Source organism: Podarcis liolepis (assembly GCF_965112155.1).
Source record: "Podarcis liolepis genome assembly, chromosome: 5".
Lineage (NCBI taxonomy): Eukaryota > Metazoa > Chordata > Lepidosauria > Squamata > Lacertidae > Podarcis > Podarcis liolepis.
This window is the reverse complement of record NC_139556.1, coordinates 39,161,328-39,182,600: the sequence shown is the minus strand read 5'-3', so window position 1 is coordinate 39,182,600 and position 21,273 is coordinate 39,161,328. Positions and strand designations below refer to the sequence as shown.

Below are 21,273 nucleotides of genomic sequence, written 5' to 3'. Positions count from 1 at the left end.
GGAGAAAATCCACTTCCCTTTCCCGCCACTGCAGGATGACTTCATTTGGTCCCCTCTGCCTGTGCCTCACACCAAGCGACAGGGGAGAATTCGACCCAGTTCACATTTCAAGCTGAACTTACCTTATCTGTGATCTCCAAAACAAGAGGTGGACTAAAACATAACTATCCTTCAAGATTCACACTTATCTGAGTCGTGTGCTCTGCATGTACTAAAGTGTGCATATAAATGCATATGATGTTGTTGTTGTCATCTTGAGAGACAATGGAGTGCATCTCCAGGGGTGAAATCAAACCGTTGTGTTTGCAGCACCAAAGTGACCTCTCCGGGGTGCAAGCCTGGGAAGTGTGTATGGAGGTCCTTGACTGCCCAGATGACAGGACCCTCCTTTTGGCCTCGCTGATGTTGTCCAAAGGAAAGCAGAGCAATACGTTTTAGCACCAGCTTGGCTGCAGGAGTTGCTGGAAGGAAGCGTATAAGTCACTATCCAACCATCTGAGGGACTCCTCGCCAGATTTGTGTAGGGTTTATACTTTAGCCTTTTCTCCTCCCAAATATATCCTATAAGGCAGCAGAGGTTAGGATCAGAGTTTTCCTTCTTCTAGACTGCCTACATTCCCAGGTTGATGAGCCCCAACTGCCCCTTACTTCTCTCTACAGCACTTGCAGAAATCACCTTCTTGACCGTTGGACCCATTATTTGTCTTGTCTGGTCAACCTGCCAGAGCCTGTCTTCACATGCAGGGGAAATTCCTAACTCACCAGGGGTTTGGGACCCATCAGCTAAGCTCACCTGGATTAGCTGGTAGCTTCTAGGAGCCACAGATGAGAACTGAGTGCAGGATGGAGACCAAAGGTAGACAATCCACCCCAGAAGGAGCACAACATGTCTCTCCCCTAACACCCCATGCTCCTCAAATGCGTATATTAGTGAAGAGTATGGACAAGCAACACTAAATGCCTTCCTTCTAGCTGAAGCTAAGTGGGATTCTGTGAGGCAGGAACAGCCAACAGCGTTCCTCTGTGTGACATTAGTGATTGACTTTCAAGACCTCCTGAGCTCTGGGATCTAAAGTATCCTGGATCCAAGCTTTTCAGGGCCTTGTATATTAATTTGGGGATGAGGCATATATCCTCTGTGGGGACTTGCACACAGAAAAAGACCGCAGATACATGTTTTACAACAGATGAAGCAAGAGACATAGGAAAGATGGCAACTCTGATACTTGCAACAACTCATTCTTCTGTAAAAAAAAAAAACCATCTTGTGCGCAAAATGCTTTGCCAGTTGCGTTCCTTTATATCCAGGCACCACTTCTTCTTAAGAAGCCATTTTCGAAAGTCAAAAGAGTGATACATCCTTCAGGCAGTGTTTTGAAATGTAAAAGCACAGCTCGTGAGTCAAGCTTAAGAATGCGCACCAAAACATTTCAAGATGGCATTTCCCCCTGAGTTTACAGCAACTGAACATTGTAAGATCATTCACCAACCTCTTCTCACTGTTTTACATCAATACTTGAGACACTTACTGCGAAAGAAAGAGATGTTTAAAATAATTCTCCCCACCACCACCACCACAAGAGGCAGTTGTCTTATATAGATCAACTTTTCACACTGGATTAATGGTCAGAAACAGTTTGTGTGTGTCTGCTTTGTGCTTTCGGTTTGGCTCTCTCAAATTTGCTCTGCCTCCAAAATCTGAAAGTTAAGGGTTGAAACTAAGGCTGCTCATGCTGAAATCTGCGTTGCCTTAAAACATGTCTCTGCAGTCTTTTTCTGTGTGCAAGTCCCCACAGAGGGTATATGCCTCATCCTCAAATTAATATACAAGGCCCTGAAAAGCTTGGATCCAGGATACTTTAGATCCCAGAAGGCTGTTGGTTGTTTCCTGCCTCACAGAATCCCACCTAGCTTCAGCTAGAAGAGCTGAGGAGAGCTTGCTTCCCTGCTCCCCCCTTTTTTGCATGATTAGCTGCAAGAGAATTGTCATTTTCTGTAGTGCCAGGTGCCCACTGAGACAAACAGTAGGTGGAGCTAGAGCCAATTACAGGTGGAGCCAATCCACCCTGGTTTTACTTCCATCCTCCCCCCCTGATGAGTTCTACAAAGGCAACACTAAGACGAAGGAGGATTCTGGCAAGAAGGCAGACTGGTAGGGGCTGAACTAAGGGCAGACTCAGATTGGCATGGCAGCACTCCATTGGTCCTAATGCACCAAACTCCACTGCCCATCTGTATTGGCATTCCACTGGCTTTTGAAGACGCATCTGTTCACACAGGCATTTCCCCAATTCCTCAACCTGGGTCTCTTGTTTTAATGTTTGTCTTGTTTCAATTGGATTTTTTGGGGGTGGGGTGTTTTAATTATGGTTGCTTTGAGTTTTAATTTGATTTTTTGTGTGTGTTATTATTATGAATGTTTTTATTTTAATATTTGTGCAGTTGATCTTTATACTTGTAGAGCACTTAAGAGAGCTGAAGAACATACAGAGACTTCTGGAAATAACCTCTAAGCGGGGGGGGGGTGCACCTTTAATGTGGCTGTCATGTGGCGCCAGTCAGTGTGACATTCTGGCAATAGTTTGTAACTCTCCAGGTCAAGAGAAACAACGATGTGCCTCCCCTACCCATAGATGACCCTCACTCCACCAATCTGAGGGCATCACCCCTCACAGTTCCTCATATGAAACAAACGACTGCCTGAAAAGCAGTCAGGAACACAGTACACACCTGGCACCACTGCAATATACAAGCTCTTGTGTCACACACATACCTGGGCATTTTGGAATTCTTTGTTTTGCTCATTCTTCCTTCAATGGGTCAGAGATAATATCTTTAAATGCCACACACACACAATTTTTAAAGCTAGGTTCTCTAGAACAGTCCTGTCCATCCAGAGCCACTCAGTGCTTGAATTCTGTAAACAGAATCGGAAATGACAGGAAATGGCAGGTCTGTAGCAAACACTCAACACTTGGCCCCTCAGTTCCTCTTCCATCTCAGCTCCATTAAGGTCTTTTTTCCATTTCGTTACCCTCTTGAGTGACACATAGTGCTGTGCTGTGCCAAAATCCTCATTCCCCTTATCATAGCTAACATTAACAAGATGACAGCGTGGTATTTTTAAAGAGATTTAAATATTTGATTAAGGGCCTAAGGAGATTTGAACATAATGTCCACGGGGATGGATCAGAGGGGGCGCGTTGGAGTAGGATAGAGAGCTTTCTGAAAGATAAGGTCAACTATTAAAATTACATATTACACATGATGCACACACACATTGTAGAAATGTTATTGTTGGCTCAAAATATTTCTGGACAGATAGAAGGCAAAAAAGGTCTAGTCTTATGGCATCCACCTTCATGCTTCTTGAGAACCAGTGTTATGGAGTAGACAGCATGTTGGACTTGCAGTGGGAAGACCTGTGTTCAAATCCTTGCAGAGTGATTATGTTCCCTGGGCAAGCTTAGGTCAATTATTCTCTCCGGTCCATCTCACAGGGTTGTTGTGATGTTCTGGGTGGGACTGATGGGAACTTGGTCCAAAACACCTGATGGGCACCAAGTTGGGGAAAGCGGGTCTAGACCTTCCATCACAAGCCTCAAAAGAGAGGGAACATGGTGAAGCTCCATCAAGAGGGAGCTCCATAATGATGGGAGCACCACCAATCATGAAGCCACCCCAAGCTTGCACAATTTCTTGTCCTGGTGCCCTGGCCTGGAGTTCCCAGTAAATTAGAGTTTGTTGTTAGTAGCGAAACCAACCAAAGCTGTAACACATATCGTCATCCGTCTGTCCTCCTGCTGCCACCACACACAGATCTCACATTTTCTTTGCTCTGCGGATTTTTCCTGACTGTATACGGTCCCAGTTCCATAGAGGGCAACCTGTAATCTGGGCATTTATTTTTATTTTTTTAAATCAGCTTCTATAGCCCACCTTTCAGCTAAATGCACATACAATCCAGAATTTCAAAACAGACAACATAAAAACACAAATCAAATCCAGCACCAGATTAATGGCTGCAGCGGATCAACAGAGCACAGCAGGGTGGGGAAGCATAATTGTAAAAGCCACAGAGCAGTAGTAACAATCATTTCAAAGCGTGGGCCAATAAAACCCTTTGAAGCAAAGTGTGTATACGTGGATAGGGAATGATGCAGCCATATTCAACCTCATTTTTTATATAATCATTTCCACCAGGAAATGTGTGCAAAGTACACAGAAGGATAAAGCACAAAGAAGTATAGCAGAAATTTGCAACTGTAGATGAATTCTTGAGAAAACATCCTGCAGCTTTGCCAGAGGAACACAAGAAGATGTCTAATACAGAGTCAGACTGCAGCAAAATTAACGTTTGAGGCTGAACAAAATCTCCACATGGCGGTGAGAAAACAAAGGGTGTTTATTGCTAGCAATAATGGCTCAGTGGGGTCACTCTCCAAAAGCTGAGCCAGCCCCAAAGGGTGGGGCCTGCTAATATACATAGCTGTTGTCTATTAAAGCAACACATATGCATAAACTTCCTCCAATCTAAAGTTACAACACAATACAAATTATACCATGTATGGTCTTTCCTTCATTACCTATTCATTAGGCAAGGAAACAAAGGACTCCCTCACTAAGCAACCCCTGCTGCACATGGTCTCTTTGCATTCTTTTCTACCTGAGAGGGTTAGCACATGTGAGCACAGCACATCTCATTGTCAAATGTAGACACTTAGGAATGTGTTTACAACCTTGGGAGTAAAGCTGCTCCTAGCACAAGATAAGGCACTACAAAGAAACAATAGACACAAGGCCTCTAGCCTGGCTAGTTAGCTGAGCTTATAGGTCTCTATGTGCATCAAGACCACTGGGCCCTTCTGGTTCAGTAATATCTACACTGACCCTCCAAGTGTCCCTATTTTCCAGGGATGCCCCTGATTTAGAGGTCCTGGTTTCTGATTTGATCTCAGAACATCCCACTTTTCCTTAGGATGCTCCGATTTTCGTTGCAGAAATGTTGGGGGGTATGGAGCTATGCAACCCCTGAGCCGTCTGAAGACAATCCTGCATAGGGAAGTGGCTTTTTTAAATGTTTAATTATGTATGTTGGAAGCCACCCAGAGTGGCTGGGGTAACCCAGTAAGGTGTGTGGGGTATAAATAGTAAAATTATCATTATGGAATGGGATATCCTTATTTTCATCAGAGATGTTTCCAGGAGATGCTGTGTTTCAATTATGGACCTTCTGGGTGTAATGCAGATGTTCTACCAATGAGCTAAAGCCCTTCTGATCACATGATCTGCCTCTTACTCCAGGACTTCAGAGGGCAGACCTATCCAGTTTTGGAAAGCAGCCTGAACAAGGATGCCTAAAAGCGGCTTCTGTAGCTACTAATGAAGTTTGTTTCTTCTACCTTTTCTTGTCTGACAGATGCTGCAGAAATGACTATACCAATATATTTGCACTTGGGTTGGTTTTAAGAAGCACCACCCAAGTTAGATATTTTTGCTTTCGCAGCTCTTCTAGAGTTGGGCACCTTGAGGAGGAAGGGCGCAACATAATTTCAGTGACAAATAAATAAAATAATAGTAATAATACCAGCATTAAAATAAATAGGAGTGATTGGCTATTAAACAAATTCTTTTTAAAAGGGATTACTTAAAAGCAATGAAAATAGTTTGGAAGGCAAGGCCTGCCGTCTAGCCACTGGTTGGAAGTTTTTGTGCCAAAAAACCTTTCCCGCCTATAGAACAAATAATCTATTATTTGTAGCAGCTTGACATGCCACACGTTAGGCCATGCCATGTGCAATTTATTACTTCCTGCCTTATTCTAACAAAGACTAGAAGCTGCGCAAATTAGACTAGTCCTCAAAAGTGACCCGTAGGCCTTGTTATTTAATGCCTTTGTTTAGATTTTTTAAAAAGTTATTTACTTCCCTTTTATTTCTGTGGCTCAGGGGAAATAAGTCGTTTGAGACCAGATTTTCTTTAAATGTGATTTTTGTTTTTAAGTGTTGAAGCGCCATCTAGCGGATCCTGGTTAGATGTGTGGAGTTTTGACCAAGTTTGTGTACAGACATACATCATTTGACCTACAAGTTGTTTGTAGAAGCAAGCACGCTGAATTTTGCCCAGATAAACTATCTTTTTACCAAGCCTATTTTTCATTTCATTTCACTTCACTTTTAATTTGTGTACAGCCTTTCTGTATTACTATACACAAGGTGGTTTATTTATAGCAACAAAATATACAACACACACCTTATGATGATCAGATCCAATAGAAGAAAGTCATACTAAAACATAACTTTAAAATGGAGCAACTTATATAAAATAATGTAATATTCAATCGTCTTCAAATATCTTGAGCTCGTGGGGAAACCAGCTGTGTGTGTGTATAGCAGGGGATGGGAACAGCAAGCCCTCTAGGTCTCTCTGTGACCCATGGAACTCTCCGTCTGGCCACACAGAATTACTGGCCCCGTTTTCTCCCTCAAGTACTTTTGCCTGGTGTGAATCTGTCCTTGAACTCTAATAAAGCATCTTGCTTGCCTAAATGCAGGATACAGGAGGCAGGGGTGTAGAACATAGCCGGCTCAGCTATGCAAAACGTAAATTTTGCTTTCACTGCTATGCCTACCAATGGCATGTGGTCCTCAGGATGCTGTCCAGAAGGAAACACATGCCAGGGTGAAAAAGGTTCCCCATCCCTGTTCTATAGCATAAGACATTGCTGGGTGCGCTGCCAACTTACTGCAATCCTTTGACATCATTAAACCACTTCTTTCCAAAGTCCTTTTTTAAAAATTTAGAATTTCATATTAAATTTGTTTAAGAAGAACAAATATATTAACTGAACACACACACCTACACAGCTTTTTGAACTAAGGCTGACAACCTATTGGAAGCATGGTGAGGAGCAATGAAAAGGCCGGTTTTCTTGCTCATTGGTTTTGTCAAATCTAACAAATTCACACTCAAACTGCAACATTGGGAGGACAAACATTGTCAGAAGGCGACCCGCACGGAGCTACCACACAGAATTAATGTGGGGCTCAGTCCTCAATACTTCCATATGTTGCTTGGACACTAGAAGATAAAGAAGAGCACACATTTTGTGTTGGCTGAGGGAAGTGAAGAATTAATGTGGTGAGACTTTTTGAAGTGCTTAATTTCGCTCCCTGCCAGTTGCACAAATGTGCATTAGCACAGTCATTAAAGTAAGTATATACTGTTCGGATTTAGCCCAAGAACACTTGTTAATTTGTTTTTCTTTTAAAAGCAGAGATTATCTCAGTGCGAAACCAATGCATTTAGAACTGGGTACATCAAAACAGCCCTAACCAAGCTGAAGAGCTCTCTCTCTTAATGGAGTTTCACTTAAATTCCATTATTTCACAGAAAAGAAGGCAGTTTTTTAAAGTGTTCGCCTCTGCTGTCATTGAAACAAAATGATTGGGGGGGTGGGGAGCCAACCTATCTGGAGTGATAAATATGGAATACAGAGGCTGTCTTAATATACTTGTAGCAACTTAGTGGGGGCAGCCACTTCTCGGAGCTCATAAAGGTGATCCCACACACACAAGGTGAGCTCAGGTGGAAGTTTCTTATGAGTGCCACTACCAGAAGCAAATAATACTTGAAGTACAGCTCAGCTTCACAACCCTCCCACCCCCAAGTGGGCGCTGCTGGCAAGTTTTAAACAGCCTTCATAGCTTTAATAGAGGAGTGGAGACTCTTTTTCTTATGAAGGGGCTGTTGAGATTTGAAGGCTGCAGCGAATTGTGGGTGGAACATGAACTGCACCCGCATCAAAATATAGTTTTCTCTCTGAGCCACTCATTCCTCTTGCACATGTACAGAGCAATTCAGAGAGGAGTGGTCTGGAGAGGAGGAGTTGACTGCAGTGTTGGGAGACCAAATAATGCCAAAGACTGCCTGAAATTAAGATTACCCTCCCCAGTCTATAAACTCAGGTTGCTGGCTCCCAGTATGTTTCCAAGCACAATTCAAAGTCTTGGTGCTGACCTTTAAAGCCCTAAATGGCCTCAGCCCAGTATACCTGAAGGAGCATCTCCACCCCCATCGTTCAGCCCAGACACTGAGGTCCAGCTCTGAGGGCCTTCTGGAGGTTCCCTCCCTGCGAGAAGTGAGGTTACAGGCAGAGGGCCTTATCAGCAGTGGCACTCGCCCTGTGGAAAGCCATTCCATCAGATGCCAAGGAGATACGTAACTATACAACTTTTAGAAGACATCTGAATGCAGCCCTGGGTAGGGAAGATTTTAGAGTGGCTGGGGCAACCCTGTCAGATAGGCGGATATAAGTGATGATGAAGTTGATTAAAAAGAAATATGCAATGAAAGCAAAGATTCTGAACCTGTCAGCCCCATGCCAAATTTCTAATTTGACCTGGTACAAGTACAGACTCACAGAATGCACTCAACACTGTGTTGAAGATGTTCTGGAAGCTCTGCAAACACCATCTTGGTAGTCGAGATAACCCTACAATTAATTGGTAGCTTTTACAAGAGTGAGCTCATATATGATTATAGTCACTTGCTTTGATATATGCTAATTGGCTCACTTTTATGTGGGCCCTGGGATGCTGGGCTCTGGGCCCAGAGACAGGAGATATCAGTAAGCCTTGGATAGTTGCCACTTATGCTCTCATGGGTCAGGTGGAGGTTCTGGCCAAACTGATGTATGCTGTCTTCGATATAAGCAATGGTTAACATATTAGCGCTTGTTGGAAAAGTGATCACAACCTCAGTGCTGTGGTGTCCATCCCATGTCTGTAAAGGCAGTGAAACTCTGCAGGTTGTGCTGTAAGTTTTCACTCTTCTTTAACAGAGCATTAGAGCTGGCCATTCCGGCATTTTTGACAATCTACTTTGGTATCCCTGCATCAAACCACTCACACAGACCCTTGTTTGGGTCTGTGGATCAGAACAACTGCTGTGGATTATTGTCTCTGGAGAGAATAGATGGAAACAAAGACATACACAAACACACACATCAAAACGATGTCAATTATTTTAATCCTCCCAGCTGCAACAAAGCCTATACAGGAATTTCAAAACACTAGTAGGATGCACAAAGTTGTACATATAACTAATAGTACAGATGCTATACTATTTCCAATCTACACCCACTTTCCACTTCAGAAGAGCTGTGCTCCGAAATTCAACTGCTGAGGATTATGTTATGTACATGATTCTCTGTAAAAAAAAAAAAAAACCAACACAACAACACATAACCCACACTAAAATCAATGTGGTTTTTTTGTCCGGAGCCGTCGCTTGATGATTTCGTGATCGCTTTCCTTTTGATCCATTACGATCTGAAAAGGAATTTAAGGAACTGCTGTTAACAGATCAAGTGAATAACTACTGGACCAAACTAAGTGAAACTTTTCTAAGAACTTTTTTGGAACGGTATAAAAGTGTGAGATCAGTGGCCAAGAATCTCTAGACTTCAGAGTGTTTTCCATGATTGAGGGCCCTGCGTGCCTGGACAGCTTACTCTCAGGGACAAATGGCTTTGCTGTCTCAGTAATTGCACCCCTATGCTCATGATAAAGCTTCTTGAACCCCTCCCAGCGGTTAGTTGACTAAGTCATGTAGAAATGAACATCTTACACTCTGTCCCATGTGGGCTGACAAGGAATCTGAACTCATGATGAACTACTCAGACCAGGCGTTGGCACACCTCAGGGTTCTACAAGCCCTGAAGTTAACCAATCAGAGACAGGTACAAAATAGCAGCTCAGGAAAGAGGATGTGCACCAAGAAACAGGGTACCTATGAGCACACCCTAATCCCAGGAATTGTGTTCAGAATCAGAACTGGGCTCATAACCCTTTCACAACAAAATCCACTCCTGCCCCTTGCCCCAAAATCCACTTTGTTTCAATAGGCTAATTTAGAGAGGAAGACACCTCTCTGTTGTTGCCATTGTCGACCACATGGGAATCAGAAGCCCTCCTGGAAACCCTAGCTGAAACAGGTTTGCCCTTGGTGGCAAGTCCTTACTACAATTCTATGTGTGTTTACTTCGGATTAAGTCCCAGCGGACCTTAGCAGATATGTGTAAAATCACGGCTTGGTGGCGGGAGAAGAGAGCCTCTGGCATAAAATGAAATGTGTTTGTTCCGCCATACTTCCAGTAGATTAAGCTAGCATATTTGTTTAATGCAGCTTCCAATAGCAGGAAGCATAGGGAAAGAGGGTTAAACACAGCCTAAATCCCTTTCGTCTATCTGTGCTATATAATAGTGTCCAGTTGGCTGCCAGCTCATTTCCAGGGCTGATTCAAGGTATGCTCACATTAGTTGGCCCTAAATGACTTGGACCCAACTAGCTGAAAGACTTCCTCCTTACAGCACGTCATGGGTGTTAAGATGAACGAAGGCGGCTGTTCTACGCTCTCAGGTGCTTGGAGGTGTCCCATTCTCTGTGGCAGCCCCTAAACTGTGGAGCTCATGCATCTTGTACCTTCAATAGTAGTTTCCACTGTATGCTGAAGACACAAACTTTACCCTGGCCTTTGGCACAAGATGTAACTGTCTAGGACCCACTCTATCCCTGCGATTGCAATTTGTTTTAAACAATTTTTTAATGCTGTCTTTTAAATTGTTATGATACACCCCCACTCCAGGATCTTGGACTGAAGGAGAGGTAATAAATTAATTTATCAGATGAGTTGTCCCCCAAGGGCAGCTTCCTTAAAAAAAACTTTTTTCACGATACCGCTTACCACTTGTCCAGAGAACTCCATAGGGGAAGAAATATCCATTGTGTACAGCTTGCGCCTTGCTCGCTTTGGCTTGCTATCATTTTCTTTAATGGACTCCTGCTCCGTAGATCTGGGAGATTTCATCGTTGCCATCAGCTTCTTGGCTGGAAGAGGCATTTCGCAACATTTTACCCTTCTGTTATGTGCAAAACTGCACAGGTGCATCCCTTCCCCACAGGATTGCATCCACAGCAGAAGACCATATATCAAATGAACAGCAAATAAAGGTAGCAATTTTTTAAAAAATGTAATAGGAACCATTTGAAATAAGTATAATGCAAATAAGTAAATATAAGGCAAGCACATCTTATTGCTTGTGCTGTTCTTTTACCTAAGCCACCACACTGGAACCTTCATCAAAAAGATACTCTCCTGATGTCCGGTTTCACAAGCCAGGACCAAGACAACTGGAATGCATGCAGCAAAAATGGGCACAGTGTATAGCCTACCTTTCCTACCTTTCCTCCAAGGAGCTCAAGGTAGGATATGTGGTTCTTCCCCCCTCTCCCCTTTTAACCTGACAACAGCCCTGAGGAAGGTCAGGCTGAGAGAAAGCAATTGTCAGGAGTCAAGTGTCGGTCAGCAATAAAAATCACTGCCATCAGTGAAGTTAACTCTTTATTCAAAGAAACCAAAACAGTGCAGGCTTAGTGATCCTATCAACCCTTCCCAAGGAGGTCTTGCCCCAATGAGACAGATGCGAGGAGTGAAAGTCCTCACCTTCCCACTGAGTGTCACCCCCCCAGTTCATTCCCCAGCACCCTAAGGCTTTGTCAACTTGCCTCTCGTTCATTTCTCTGCATGTTCTGAGAGACCAGGGGAGAGGGGAGCTGGTTGCAGCAGGAGTGGGGGCTTCCCTAGATTCTTCAGCAGCCTGCCTTATCTCTGTCTTCTGGCCCCCCTCATCTCCTACCTCTGAGTCTGGACTGCTCTCTGCCACAGCCTCTTCCTCCTCACTAAACTCTCTTGCTTCTTCTGACACTTCCAGTCCCCTCTCTCTTCTCCCTCTGACTGCTCCTCATCGTCCCACCACCACGCCCCTGGCTCTGATCCTTCTTCCCCTTGGGGTTCTCCAGCTGGTGCCTCCCAGCACTCCTCTGCATCCATGACACCAACTGCTCTAAGGTCACCTGCAAGCTTCATCGCTGATTGGAGATTCACACCCAGGTCTCCCCAGGCCTAGCCTCACACCCAAACCAATGTTTGACAATGCTGCAGCAAAGGGGCTGAAGCCACCTCCAAGTCATTGCTCTGCAAGAGGATCAGACTACAAGAGTGTTATTACAGCTTTAAGTGTGCCTCCTAGAAAAAACTGCAAACAGGGGAAATGGAAGACAGATCCCCCAGACATGAAAACTCAGTTCTTCCCCCATGTGATTCAACATAAGCTGTCTCCTTTAGAGTAGGAGTTACAGAAAACCTTTAGGAGATGAAATAAATTAATCTCTGGTTTGCTGTTTACCTTTGGACTGTAGGTTTGTAGAACTCTGAAAGAAGTTGCCAACTTTCTGTAGTGCCCCACCCACATTCCCAGGTGACCTTATAGCCGATGCAAGTTGTTTGCTTCTTAAGGGATAATCCTTTCTAGGAGAGCCGTCAGGAGCAGTCTGGAGGGACACAAAACATCACGACACTTAGGATGGTAGGCTTGAGATCTAGTGCAGTCTGAAAGACTTTTGCCATCATATAACCAACTGTCTGTGGGCAAGCAAGCAGCTGATCTTCTGGAGGGAGGGGCAGGATCCTGCTACAGTGTAATACAACTACAGTGGTGCCTCGAAAGACGAAAATAATCCGTTCCTCGAGTGTCTTCGTCTAGCGGTTTTTTCATCTTGCGAAGCAACCCTATTAGCGGCTTAGCGGATTAGCGCTATTAGCGGTTTAGCAGCTATTAAAGGCTTAGCGGCTTAGCGGCTAAAAGGCTATTAGCGGCTTAGCGGCTTAGAAAAGGGGGGGGAGCGAAAAAAATCGCAAGACTTGCAAGACATTTTCGTCTTGCGAAGCAAGCCCATAGGGAAATTCGTCTTGCGAAGCGCATCGAAAAACGGAAAACCCTTTCGTCTAGCGGGTTTTTTGTCTTGCGAGGCATTCGTCTTGCGGGGCACCACTGTAATAAAGCTGAGGCCTTTATTATAAAAGTTATTTGCACAGGATTTTAAGGTAGAGCTTAACTACCCTCCAGAGGCCAGCGGAGGGATTACACTAATGGTTTCTGGAGTGCTGGTATGCCCCAATGGGATTTCCAAAACACTTTACGAGTGTTCTGAGTACAGTCGTACCTCGGCTCCCATATGTTCCAGCTCCCGAATGATCAAAAACCAGGAGTGTTCCAGTTTTTTAATGTTCTTTCGGAAGTCAAACATCCAACAGGGCTTCCATGGCTTCCGATTGGCTGCAGGAGCTTCCAAAGCTGCGCTTTGGTTTTCGAACATTTCGGAAGTCGACCAGACTTCCAGACTGGATTCTGTTCAACTTCCAAGGTATGACTGTGCAGGTGATGACCATTTTGCACACGTCCAATTGACGTGGGTCCTTTTGGACCTGAAAGAGGGTGGAATGGGCTTACTTCACCAATGCGTGCAGGGGCCAGAAACGGAACCTCCACCCAAAGTGGGTATGACCTGTAACAGCCCAAAGCATTGGGGAGCATCTGCTAGTCAAAATGGTGATTTCATATTAAAGTGGACAACTGCATCATTAAAGTCATTGGATACAACCCTTCCCACACATACGTACATGTACGCAAACACACACCTTTTTCTTTTCTCTGGATAATGAACCGGACCAGGTACTAGCTGGGGATGGAGCGTTCTTCTCATTTTCACTCTTCAGGAAGTCCTTAAAAACAAAGCAGCATGCTCAGCGCCCAAGGACTATTTCTAAGAAGGGCCGTTTAAGTTAAAAGAAAACTATTGTTTCTCAAAGGAAAAAGAAAACTAGTGTTAGAAATCTACCTAAAAGCAATGCTCAGAAATTCATGAACTTGTTATACAACATTACTTAAACAAGAAGCATGCTCTGAAATGAAATGGAAAGACTAAAACCGCTGTTTTAATCCACTTTCACCTAATCTCTTCTGTGTGTTAATTATGCAAAGAAATATAATGAAGCGAAGTGAAAGGGCAACTTTTTAATAGCTACAGAAGTCAGTATGGCAGCATCTAGCATTGACAGCCAGCATATAGGCCAATAAGATGGGAATGTTTGCTTATGTTGTAATGAATAGCTAGCATGATTCAGGTTGGTGGAATAGTCGGGACCTTTTTGCAGGTTTCTGTCAAGATGTCGACACCCTGTAGGTTCAGGCTAAACCAAGGGTGAGGTAGCAAACACTATTTGATAAACCACTAAAGTCCACTAAAGAATATATAGCGGGAGCTTGCGTGTCTAAATGGGAAGATGATCGAGTTCAGGACTCCATCGCCACCACTCAATTAAAGAAAAACAGTCCATTCATTTTTTTTAAGTTTTTGAATTTTAAAGTGCTGTCACCAATAAAGGCCAGCTTTATAATCCCAGTTCCTGAGCAAGTTTCTCATAACTTGCAATATAAAACAAACACACACCAAAACCATTTGATGCAGGAAATCCAACCCATTTTAGTAGAATTTACTTTCAGGTACAGATGCTTAAGACTGTAGCCCAAGTGCCTCTTAGAATTAATTGACACAAGTTACTGGCGGGCTGATTTCAGTTGTTGTACATCTCCTGTTCTGAGTGACAAACAAGTATACTAGCATAGCAGATTATCCGCAATAGGTAATAGGTGGTTGATGAGAGATGGGCTCTGGAAGCTGAATTTAGCTATGGTTTAGTTTCATTGAAGTGTTATGACGCTACACATGAAATATGAAGAACTAATACTGCTGTCATCTACACATACATCTAGAGCATAGAGCTCAAAGAGATCGATCCAGTACCTGACTGAGACCATCAGAAGTGCATTTATTCCTAACTCTGCTTTTCCAGCATCTTGAGAGTGTATTTGTCTTGAAGAAAAATAGTTGAGACCAGTTATTTTTCCAGTGAACTCACCTCCTCCAAGTATTCATGAATTCATGTGGTCCCTTCTGAAGCACTCTTTTGAAGTTTTAACACAGATGTTAAAAGTATCCAAAAGTATCTGCCACAGATAGTGATCCAAAATGACCACACACTGCTCTCCTTAGCAGAAAGCTACCATTAGTGTGAAAATTAATTATGAATTGGCGGGACTCTTATGTGGAAGGGAAGGCCAGATATTTTATGGGCACAACCTGATGCAGTTCTAGCACTGTCAATGACATACTGATTGGAAGGCTGCCAATAATCAGAGTACAGGCTGCATTCAGCTAGAAAGCCAATCTAAAAGTAAAATTCAAATTCCCTGGGCTGTGACCTCCTCCGCCTGGGAAATACAGAGGTGTCCTCTATGCATTGGCTTGAGCCGCCTTTGCTTTGATGACAGCAACTGACTAGAAGACGGAATTTATGTTTCCGGCTGTGAACAGTCCAGAGGGGCAACTAAAATATGATATAATTAAAGCACAACAAAGCTTCTTGCGGCACCTTAAAGAATAACAGATGTATTGTGACATAAAGGTTTCATGCCCACTTCATCAAATGGGTTTGTGAGTTTTTAAGATGTGTTTAGGACTGAAACTTTTGGGAATTTTTCTAATCAATATTTTAAGTACTACAGTCGTACCTTGACCTTGGAAGTTGTACGTTCCGGTTCCCAAACAATCGAAAACCAGAAGTGAGTATTCCGGTTTTCAATCGTTTTTTTTGGCAGCCGAATGCCCAGTGCAGCTTCTGCTACTGTTTCCGGTGCGCCTGTGCAATCGGAAGCCAATCGGAAGCCGCGCCTTGGTTTCTGAATGTTTCAGAAATTGAACAGATTCTGTTTGACTTCCAAGGTACAACTGTATTTACTGTGTATGTGCACACACCCTGAACAACGTTAAACAATCTCATGACTAAATACCTCATCCATGGCACTGCTCTTCCTTTTCCTTGCCTTGGGGACTTTTATGGTCACTGTGGCAGAACTCCCCTGGTGCTTCACTTCCATCTTATTGGGCTGCAGAGGTGTGAACTGAATCTCCATTTCAGGTTTCGGAAATCGACTGGCTTGGCTGCTCTCTGAAGATACTTCACAAGAATCCAGGATGGTGTCTGACTGGTCCTACGGTTGGAGAAAAGCAGCGTAAAATGGAAAGAAGAGAGGATGAAAACCACATGGGTAACATTCAGAGTGACAGGCGCCAGGGCAAGTTCCACATGAGCCCCGAGGGAAAAGGAGAAATTGGAGGATGGAGGCCTACCAGAATATGCATGGAAAAGAAAATAAAAGATGCAGAACCAGTTATCTAACAAAACAGCGCCTGTCTTATGAAATGCCCTCCTTCTGTAGAGCTTGTTTGCTGCTGAAAAGCCACAAATGTCCATTTATATAACTATTTATATTTTGCTACTCATAAGACATCAGGGTAGTGTACAAGAAATACACTACACAATAAAATATCCAAACCATGAAAAACAGAAAAATGCCTGGCTAATCAAAATGTTTTGAACAGTGGACTTGTTAACTTATGATGATGATGATAATGATGATGATGATGTCTTCAAGAGGTGCCTGAAAGTCAAAAGTGAGGGAGGCCTGCTGAATCTCTGCTGGTATGGAACCAGCAACACAACGTGCCCAGTTTCTAGTTGAGACAGTCAGAATCCAGGAATATAAACAATGAAGGTGAATATCCCTATATGTAACAATAATCATCATCAATATAAAATTCAAAATAATATACATTTTATTCACAAACACCCCTATTAACAAGTATTGAAATTTACTAATTTTAAGTATGAGTAGTAATTGCAGGAAAAATGGCACCTGACCTAACAGTAAGAGACTTTGTCTGCATTCCTCACTTATCTAGGTGTAAGTCCCATTGAGAACAGTGGTAACATATAGGATTCCATTGTAAGATGCTAAAAACATTAAATTACCAGTTTATAGTCACAGAGGTTGTCCATCTTGTTTTCTGCTTCTTTTTTTGGAATGAGTGACATAGTTGTAGATTTCTCAGAACTAACTCGTCTTACATTATTTGTAACGTCGTCTCTAGATTCTTTAGCTGTAATTTTGCAATCCTTTTAAAAGACAAAAAGAAAAGAAAAGCACTGTGTGTTATCAAGAAATGAATGGTCAAGCACAGGTTAAAGTGCACTACATTAGATTCCACTCTTTTATATAAAAACAAGCTAATCCAACTGCAACATACGTTCGATGTGGATGTTTCAGTGCATGATTCTGTTTGTTTAAAAAAGGAGTCCAAAATATTTCTGAAAATACACGTGCAAATCATATTTGTCACACTGAATCTGTCAAAAGAAATCCCTGATGATTAAAAAGCCAGCTTGTATTGCACATAGTACAAAAAAGATGCCCATCATGATTCAGCAGCTACAAAAACACAAGCTAGATTCTTGAAGAATCTGGAACTGCAAGAAATGCTGTAGTTCCTGTTCCAACGCAGATCAGCAAGAGTGCTTAACACATTTTTGCCGTGTAGCCTGCCAGATGTGATCTGTGAGGCCACCAATGGCAAAAGCTGTTGTTCTTCCCCAGCAACTTCTAATTCAGAAGTTTGCACCCCACATGCTCGGGTTTTTTTGGTGGTCAACATTAAGTGATCACTTTGTGCGAATGGTCCATCACAGACCGAATGCCACACCAACAGAACTTTCAGATCATCCTAGATATGTGTTTCATGGAGTCAGTTTACTCATTCAGCTAACAGTCATTGAAAACCCAGTAGGCCAGGCAGTGGACTTGCAAATATCAAACAAGTTCCAGTGGGGGAAATGTCATTAAGACCCTTAAGCATGCTTCCACTACATTTCACAAAAAGCAGAATACGTGTGCAAGAGACACATCAATACAAAAAGGCAGATGCGAAAAAAGGAGAGGGCATTGCACAGACCTTGCCAGAAGTTTTCAGTACAGTTTCCTTCAGTTCTTTTATTTCTTGGTCTTTTTGTGCATTACTTGAAAGTAGAGAGCTAAGCTGAACTTCCAGAGCTGCCACCAGCTGATCTCTCTCTGCCCGCCATTTTTGGAGATCATTATCTTTCTCAGTGACAAGTTTTTCCTATAGGCAAGGAATTGAAAATCACAGTAAAAACCCTTTAGGGAGAAATTGTCCCAGCTGCATGACTTTTTGTGGACATGTTTCAGGGTTGTTGTTGTTTTTTAATACAGGGAAGCTTTTGTCTTTTTATAAGTTATACTAATTGTAAACTAGTTTGTATTGTTTGGTAGAGAAGTAGCAGATCGGGGTGGAGAACCTCTGGCTCATGGGCCAAATTATGCCTGCCAGGCCTTCCCATTTGGACTCCCAGGTCATTTTCCCCAAACCACTCCTACCTGCTGCACACATGACATCACATAGAGATGTGGCTGGATTGGCTACTCAAACAGGTGATCTCTGCAGAAAGCTGGATTTAACTCCCTGTGCATCAGTTAATGCACAGAAAGTTCTATCTCCACCTTCACAGGCCAACTTTGATAGGTGGGCAGGAACACCCACTTATCAATCACTTGACATCATTATGACCTGTAAAAGCTGACCTGCAGGGTGGGGAAGATACCGATCTGATCCAAAAAGTTTCCCCACCACTTTGGTAAATTCATTCCCATTTATCTACAACATTTGGGATTACATTTTTGGGCTCCTTCAATTCTTTGAAGGTACAGGATTTTGTTCCCCAAAGGAGAACATTATTGGCACAGTGCAGACTTCCAGCTGATACCTTCCCAACAGTCCCCAGGCAGCATGTCTGAAGGTCAGGGATAAGGAGCTGCATTCCAGAATATCTGGAGAGCATCACGTTGGGGAAGACTAGCCTAGAACAAGGCGCTATCTGCAGATCATGGCAAGGGGACTGAATGGAAGGATGAATTCTAAGAGACTCCAGTCCGATTGAAGGTCTAAAGTTCAAATTCAAAGTATTTACCAGTAGCCAGGGAAATTCTCTTGACACAAGTATACAGCCTGAGTGATCAGCACTGGCTAATGGCTGTGATGCCTCGGTTTGAACAAATTAAAGTTTCAAGGGCGGCCTAAAATAAAACGCAATTATACTATTCCAGTACGGACAGAGGGTTGGAGTGGGACCAGAAGTGAAAGGGTAATTTGGGGCCATTTGCTTCATTTGCCTTGCAGGATTGTCACAAGGATAAAATGCAGCACCTCTGTCACCCCCCTGAGTTGCTTGAAGAAAAGGCAGAATATGAAAATGATCAATAAAAGTGATTTAATTAAAAATGTTGAATCTGGAGAGAAGGTAGTGGGGTATAGTATTTTACGTTATGAGCTATGAGTAGGAACAGTACAAAATAGCTCAGCTGGTGGAACATGAGGGTCTTAATATCAGGATTGTGGGTTCAAGCCCCACGTGAGGTAAAAGATTCCAGCATTGCAGGGGTTGGACTAGATGACCCTCAGGGTCCCTTCCAATTCTACAATTCTATGGAAGAGGCTGCTGATCTTTTGAAGGGTTAAGACTGCAATCCTACACCCAGTTACCTGAAAGTAAATCCCACTGAACACAGCAGAACTTACTTCTTAGCACCCCCCTCCTGTATACACCTGCCGCATTAGGAGCTCATGGTTACTCACTGCTTCTTCCATCTGCTTCACATGATGTTCTCTGTCTACAACAAATCTTCTCATCTCTCTGTTACGGTGAGTCTCTGCTTCTTTTGCCTGAGTTATGAGAGCCATTTTTTCTCCCAGCCACTTTTTGCGATCCGTTTTCTGTTGTTCTTCATATTCCTGTCAAAATGTTAAAATTTTAGCTGTCACACAGTTTGGAAAGAACACGTTATTCTTTTCTACAGAAAAAAGTGTCAATCTACCAAGACGAAGCACCCTTGCTGAGTTATTTGTACAGTAGTTCCTAAGCTATGCTGCATTCAGAGGCAGTGCCAAACCATGGTTTAGCATTATGTGAATACCACATTGGCAAGCCTTCTGTTTGCATGCTCTTCTTTTGCCCACTCTCTTTTTGGCATGCAAAGGGGAGAAAGTTGAAGCTTCCATTTCATCAGAGTCTGGGAAATTGTACATAGCCACATGAACAACTCTCGGGAAAGGCAGATTCCACCCAAATATGTTGTCATGGTAGCTATGGGCGGTACCCAACTAAGCAGTTCCCCTGGTGCAAGAACTTTAAGCTGTGCAATGAAACTCAATTAAATGCATAAGTAGGGGGCCACAGCATGAGGCTAGGGGCCCACAAAGGGAAGTGAGAAGCGAAGAAAAAAATAGGTTTCTATGCACATCAGTGCAGCTGGCATATCTTTAACAAAGAATACACCCCTCATAAATTATCTGTGATCCTGGTACAAGTTCCTATCAAATATATGACCTGGGATGAATAATAACCTGACCTTTAATAATTGTATAAAATATCAGTGTTTCTTTATTTGCCTTGTTCTTTATGCCCCTTATTCCAATTATTTATCCTTAATAAGTTTTTGTGTGTGTTGTAATGGGACAACAAGCATTGTTACCAAGTATGAAATGAAGAACTGAGTAAGCTTTAGGATTATCAGCAGTATGAATGCAACAATCCTTTTTCCACTTGCCTACTCCACCTCAGAAGGCTCTAGGTTCAGGGAAGGGAATTACAGCAGCTGAAGAAATAAAGAGGCCAGTGAAGGCCTAAGAAGAGCCCACTTGTAGCTCTAAGCTACTGGAGCCAGCAGGAACTTGCTCCTGCCAGTATTAGCAGGCCAGGCAAATGCACATTTCTAGATACTTTTGGTTCAGTCAAAGGTGCAAGTTGCCCAGGCATTTGGGTAGTTTACATAGGTAACACTACTCCTTCATGATGGGGAAAACAACCAGTTTCACTAAGGTGAACTTGAGTCAGACAGACTCACACCAAGTGGAAAATCATTAAACCAGCTGGATAATGATGTTCCAGACACACGGGTCTTAGAAGCTCAGGCTTACCTGCCCCTTCTACCCTCAGGAATTTCTGCCAAGATTATCCAGTAGCAGTTTATTAATATTCTTCTGACAACAGGCAGGACAGATGGCAACGAGGTCTTCCAAGTGGTTTGCAACAAAGTCATGTAGAACCTTTAAACCATGACAGCAACCCAAACATTACCTTCAGCTTCTCTTGCAGCTTTTTTAGTTCTTCACGGAGCAACTCTGTACTTTTTTCACATTCTGTGTTAACCTTCTGTTGTGCTGGACTCCTCATTTCCTCCTCTAGGTCACGGTACCTTTTCCTCCATGCTTCCAGATCTACAGGGGTAGATGCATTTATAACAATGCAAGAGGCTGCATAAACTGCATTGTCGGAGGGATTTTTTTGGACTTTCTCCTTCATTTCTCACCCCGATCCCAATTTGTTTAACATCTTGCCCAGTGAAGAGTTCTGGAGAACTTGAACTTGCTTCTGTGGCATTTTGGCTGGACCGAATAAGA

At 43.1% G+C, this 21,273-nt stretch overlaps 1 protein-coding gene across 3 annotated transcripts in view; it reads right to left on the bottom strand.

Moving 5' to 3' along the window:
- KIF20B (kinesin family member 20B) overlaps window positions 1–21,273 on the bottom strand; it is a 119,164-nt gene that overhangs the window by 70,891 nt on the left and 27,000 nt on the right. For 2 of the 3 annotated variants that reach the window (XM_083502997.1, XM_083502996.1), the window contains exons 25-33: window positions 20,951–21,090; window positions 19,450–19,605; window positions 17,752–17,919; window positions 16,775–16,918; window positions 15,753–15,953; window positions 13,541–13,624; window positions 12,249–12,393; window positions 10,748–10,890; window positions 9,008–9,332 (exon numbers count right to left, since the gene is read on the bottom strand). In XM_083502997.1, coding sequence (XP_083359123.1) covers window positions 9,261–9,332; window positions 10,748–10,890; window positions 12,249–12,393; window positions 13,541–13,624; window positions 15,753–15,953; window positions 16,775–16,918; window positions 17,752–17,919; window positions 19,450–19,605; window positions 20,951–21,090 — 1,253 coding nt within the window. In that variant the 3' untranslated portion in view covers window positions 9,008–9,260. Of the gene's footprint in view, window positions 1–9,007; window positions 9,333–10,747; window positions 10,891–12,248; window positions 12,394–13,540; window positions 13,625–15,752; window positions 15,954–16,774; window positions 16,919–17,751; window positions 17,920–19,449; window positions 19,606–20,950; window positions 21,091–21,273 lie in introns of those variants that run through there. The other variant, XR_014526174.1, reaches the window with a different exon arrangement.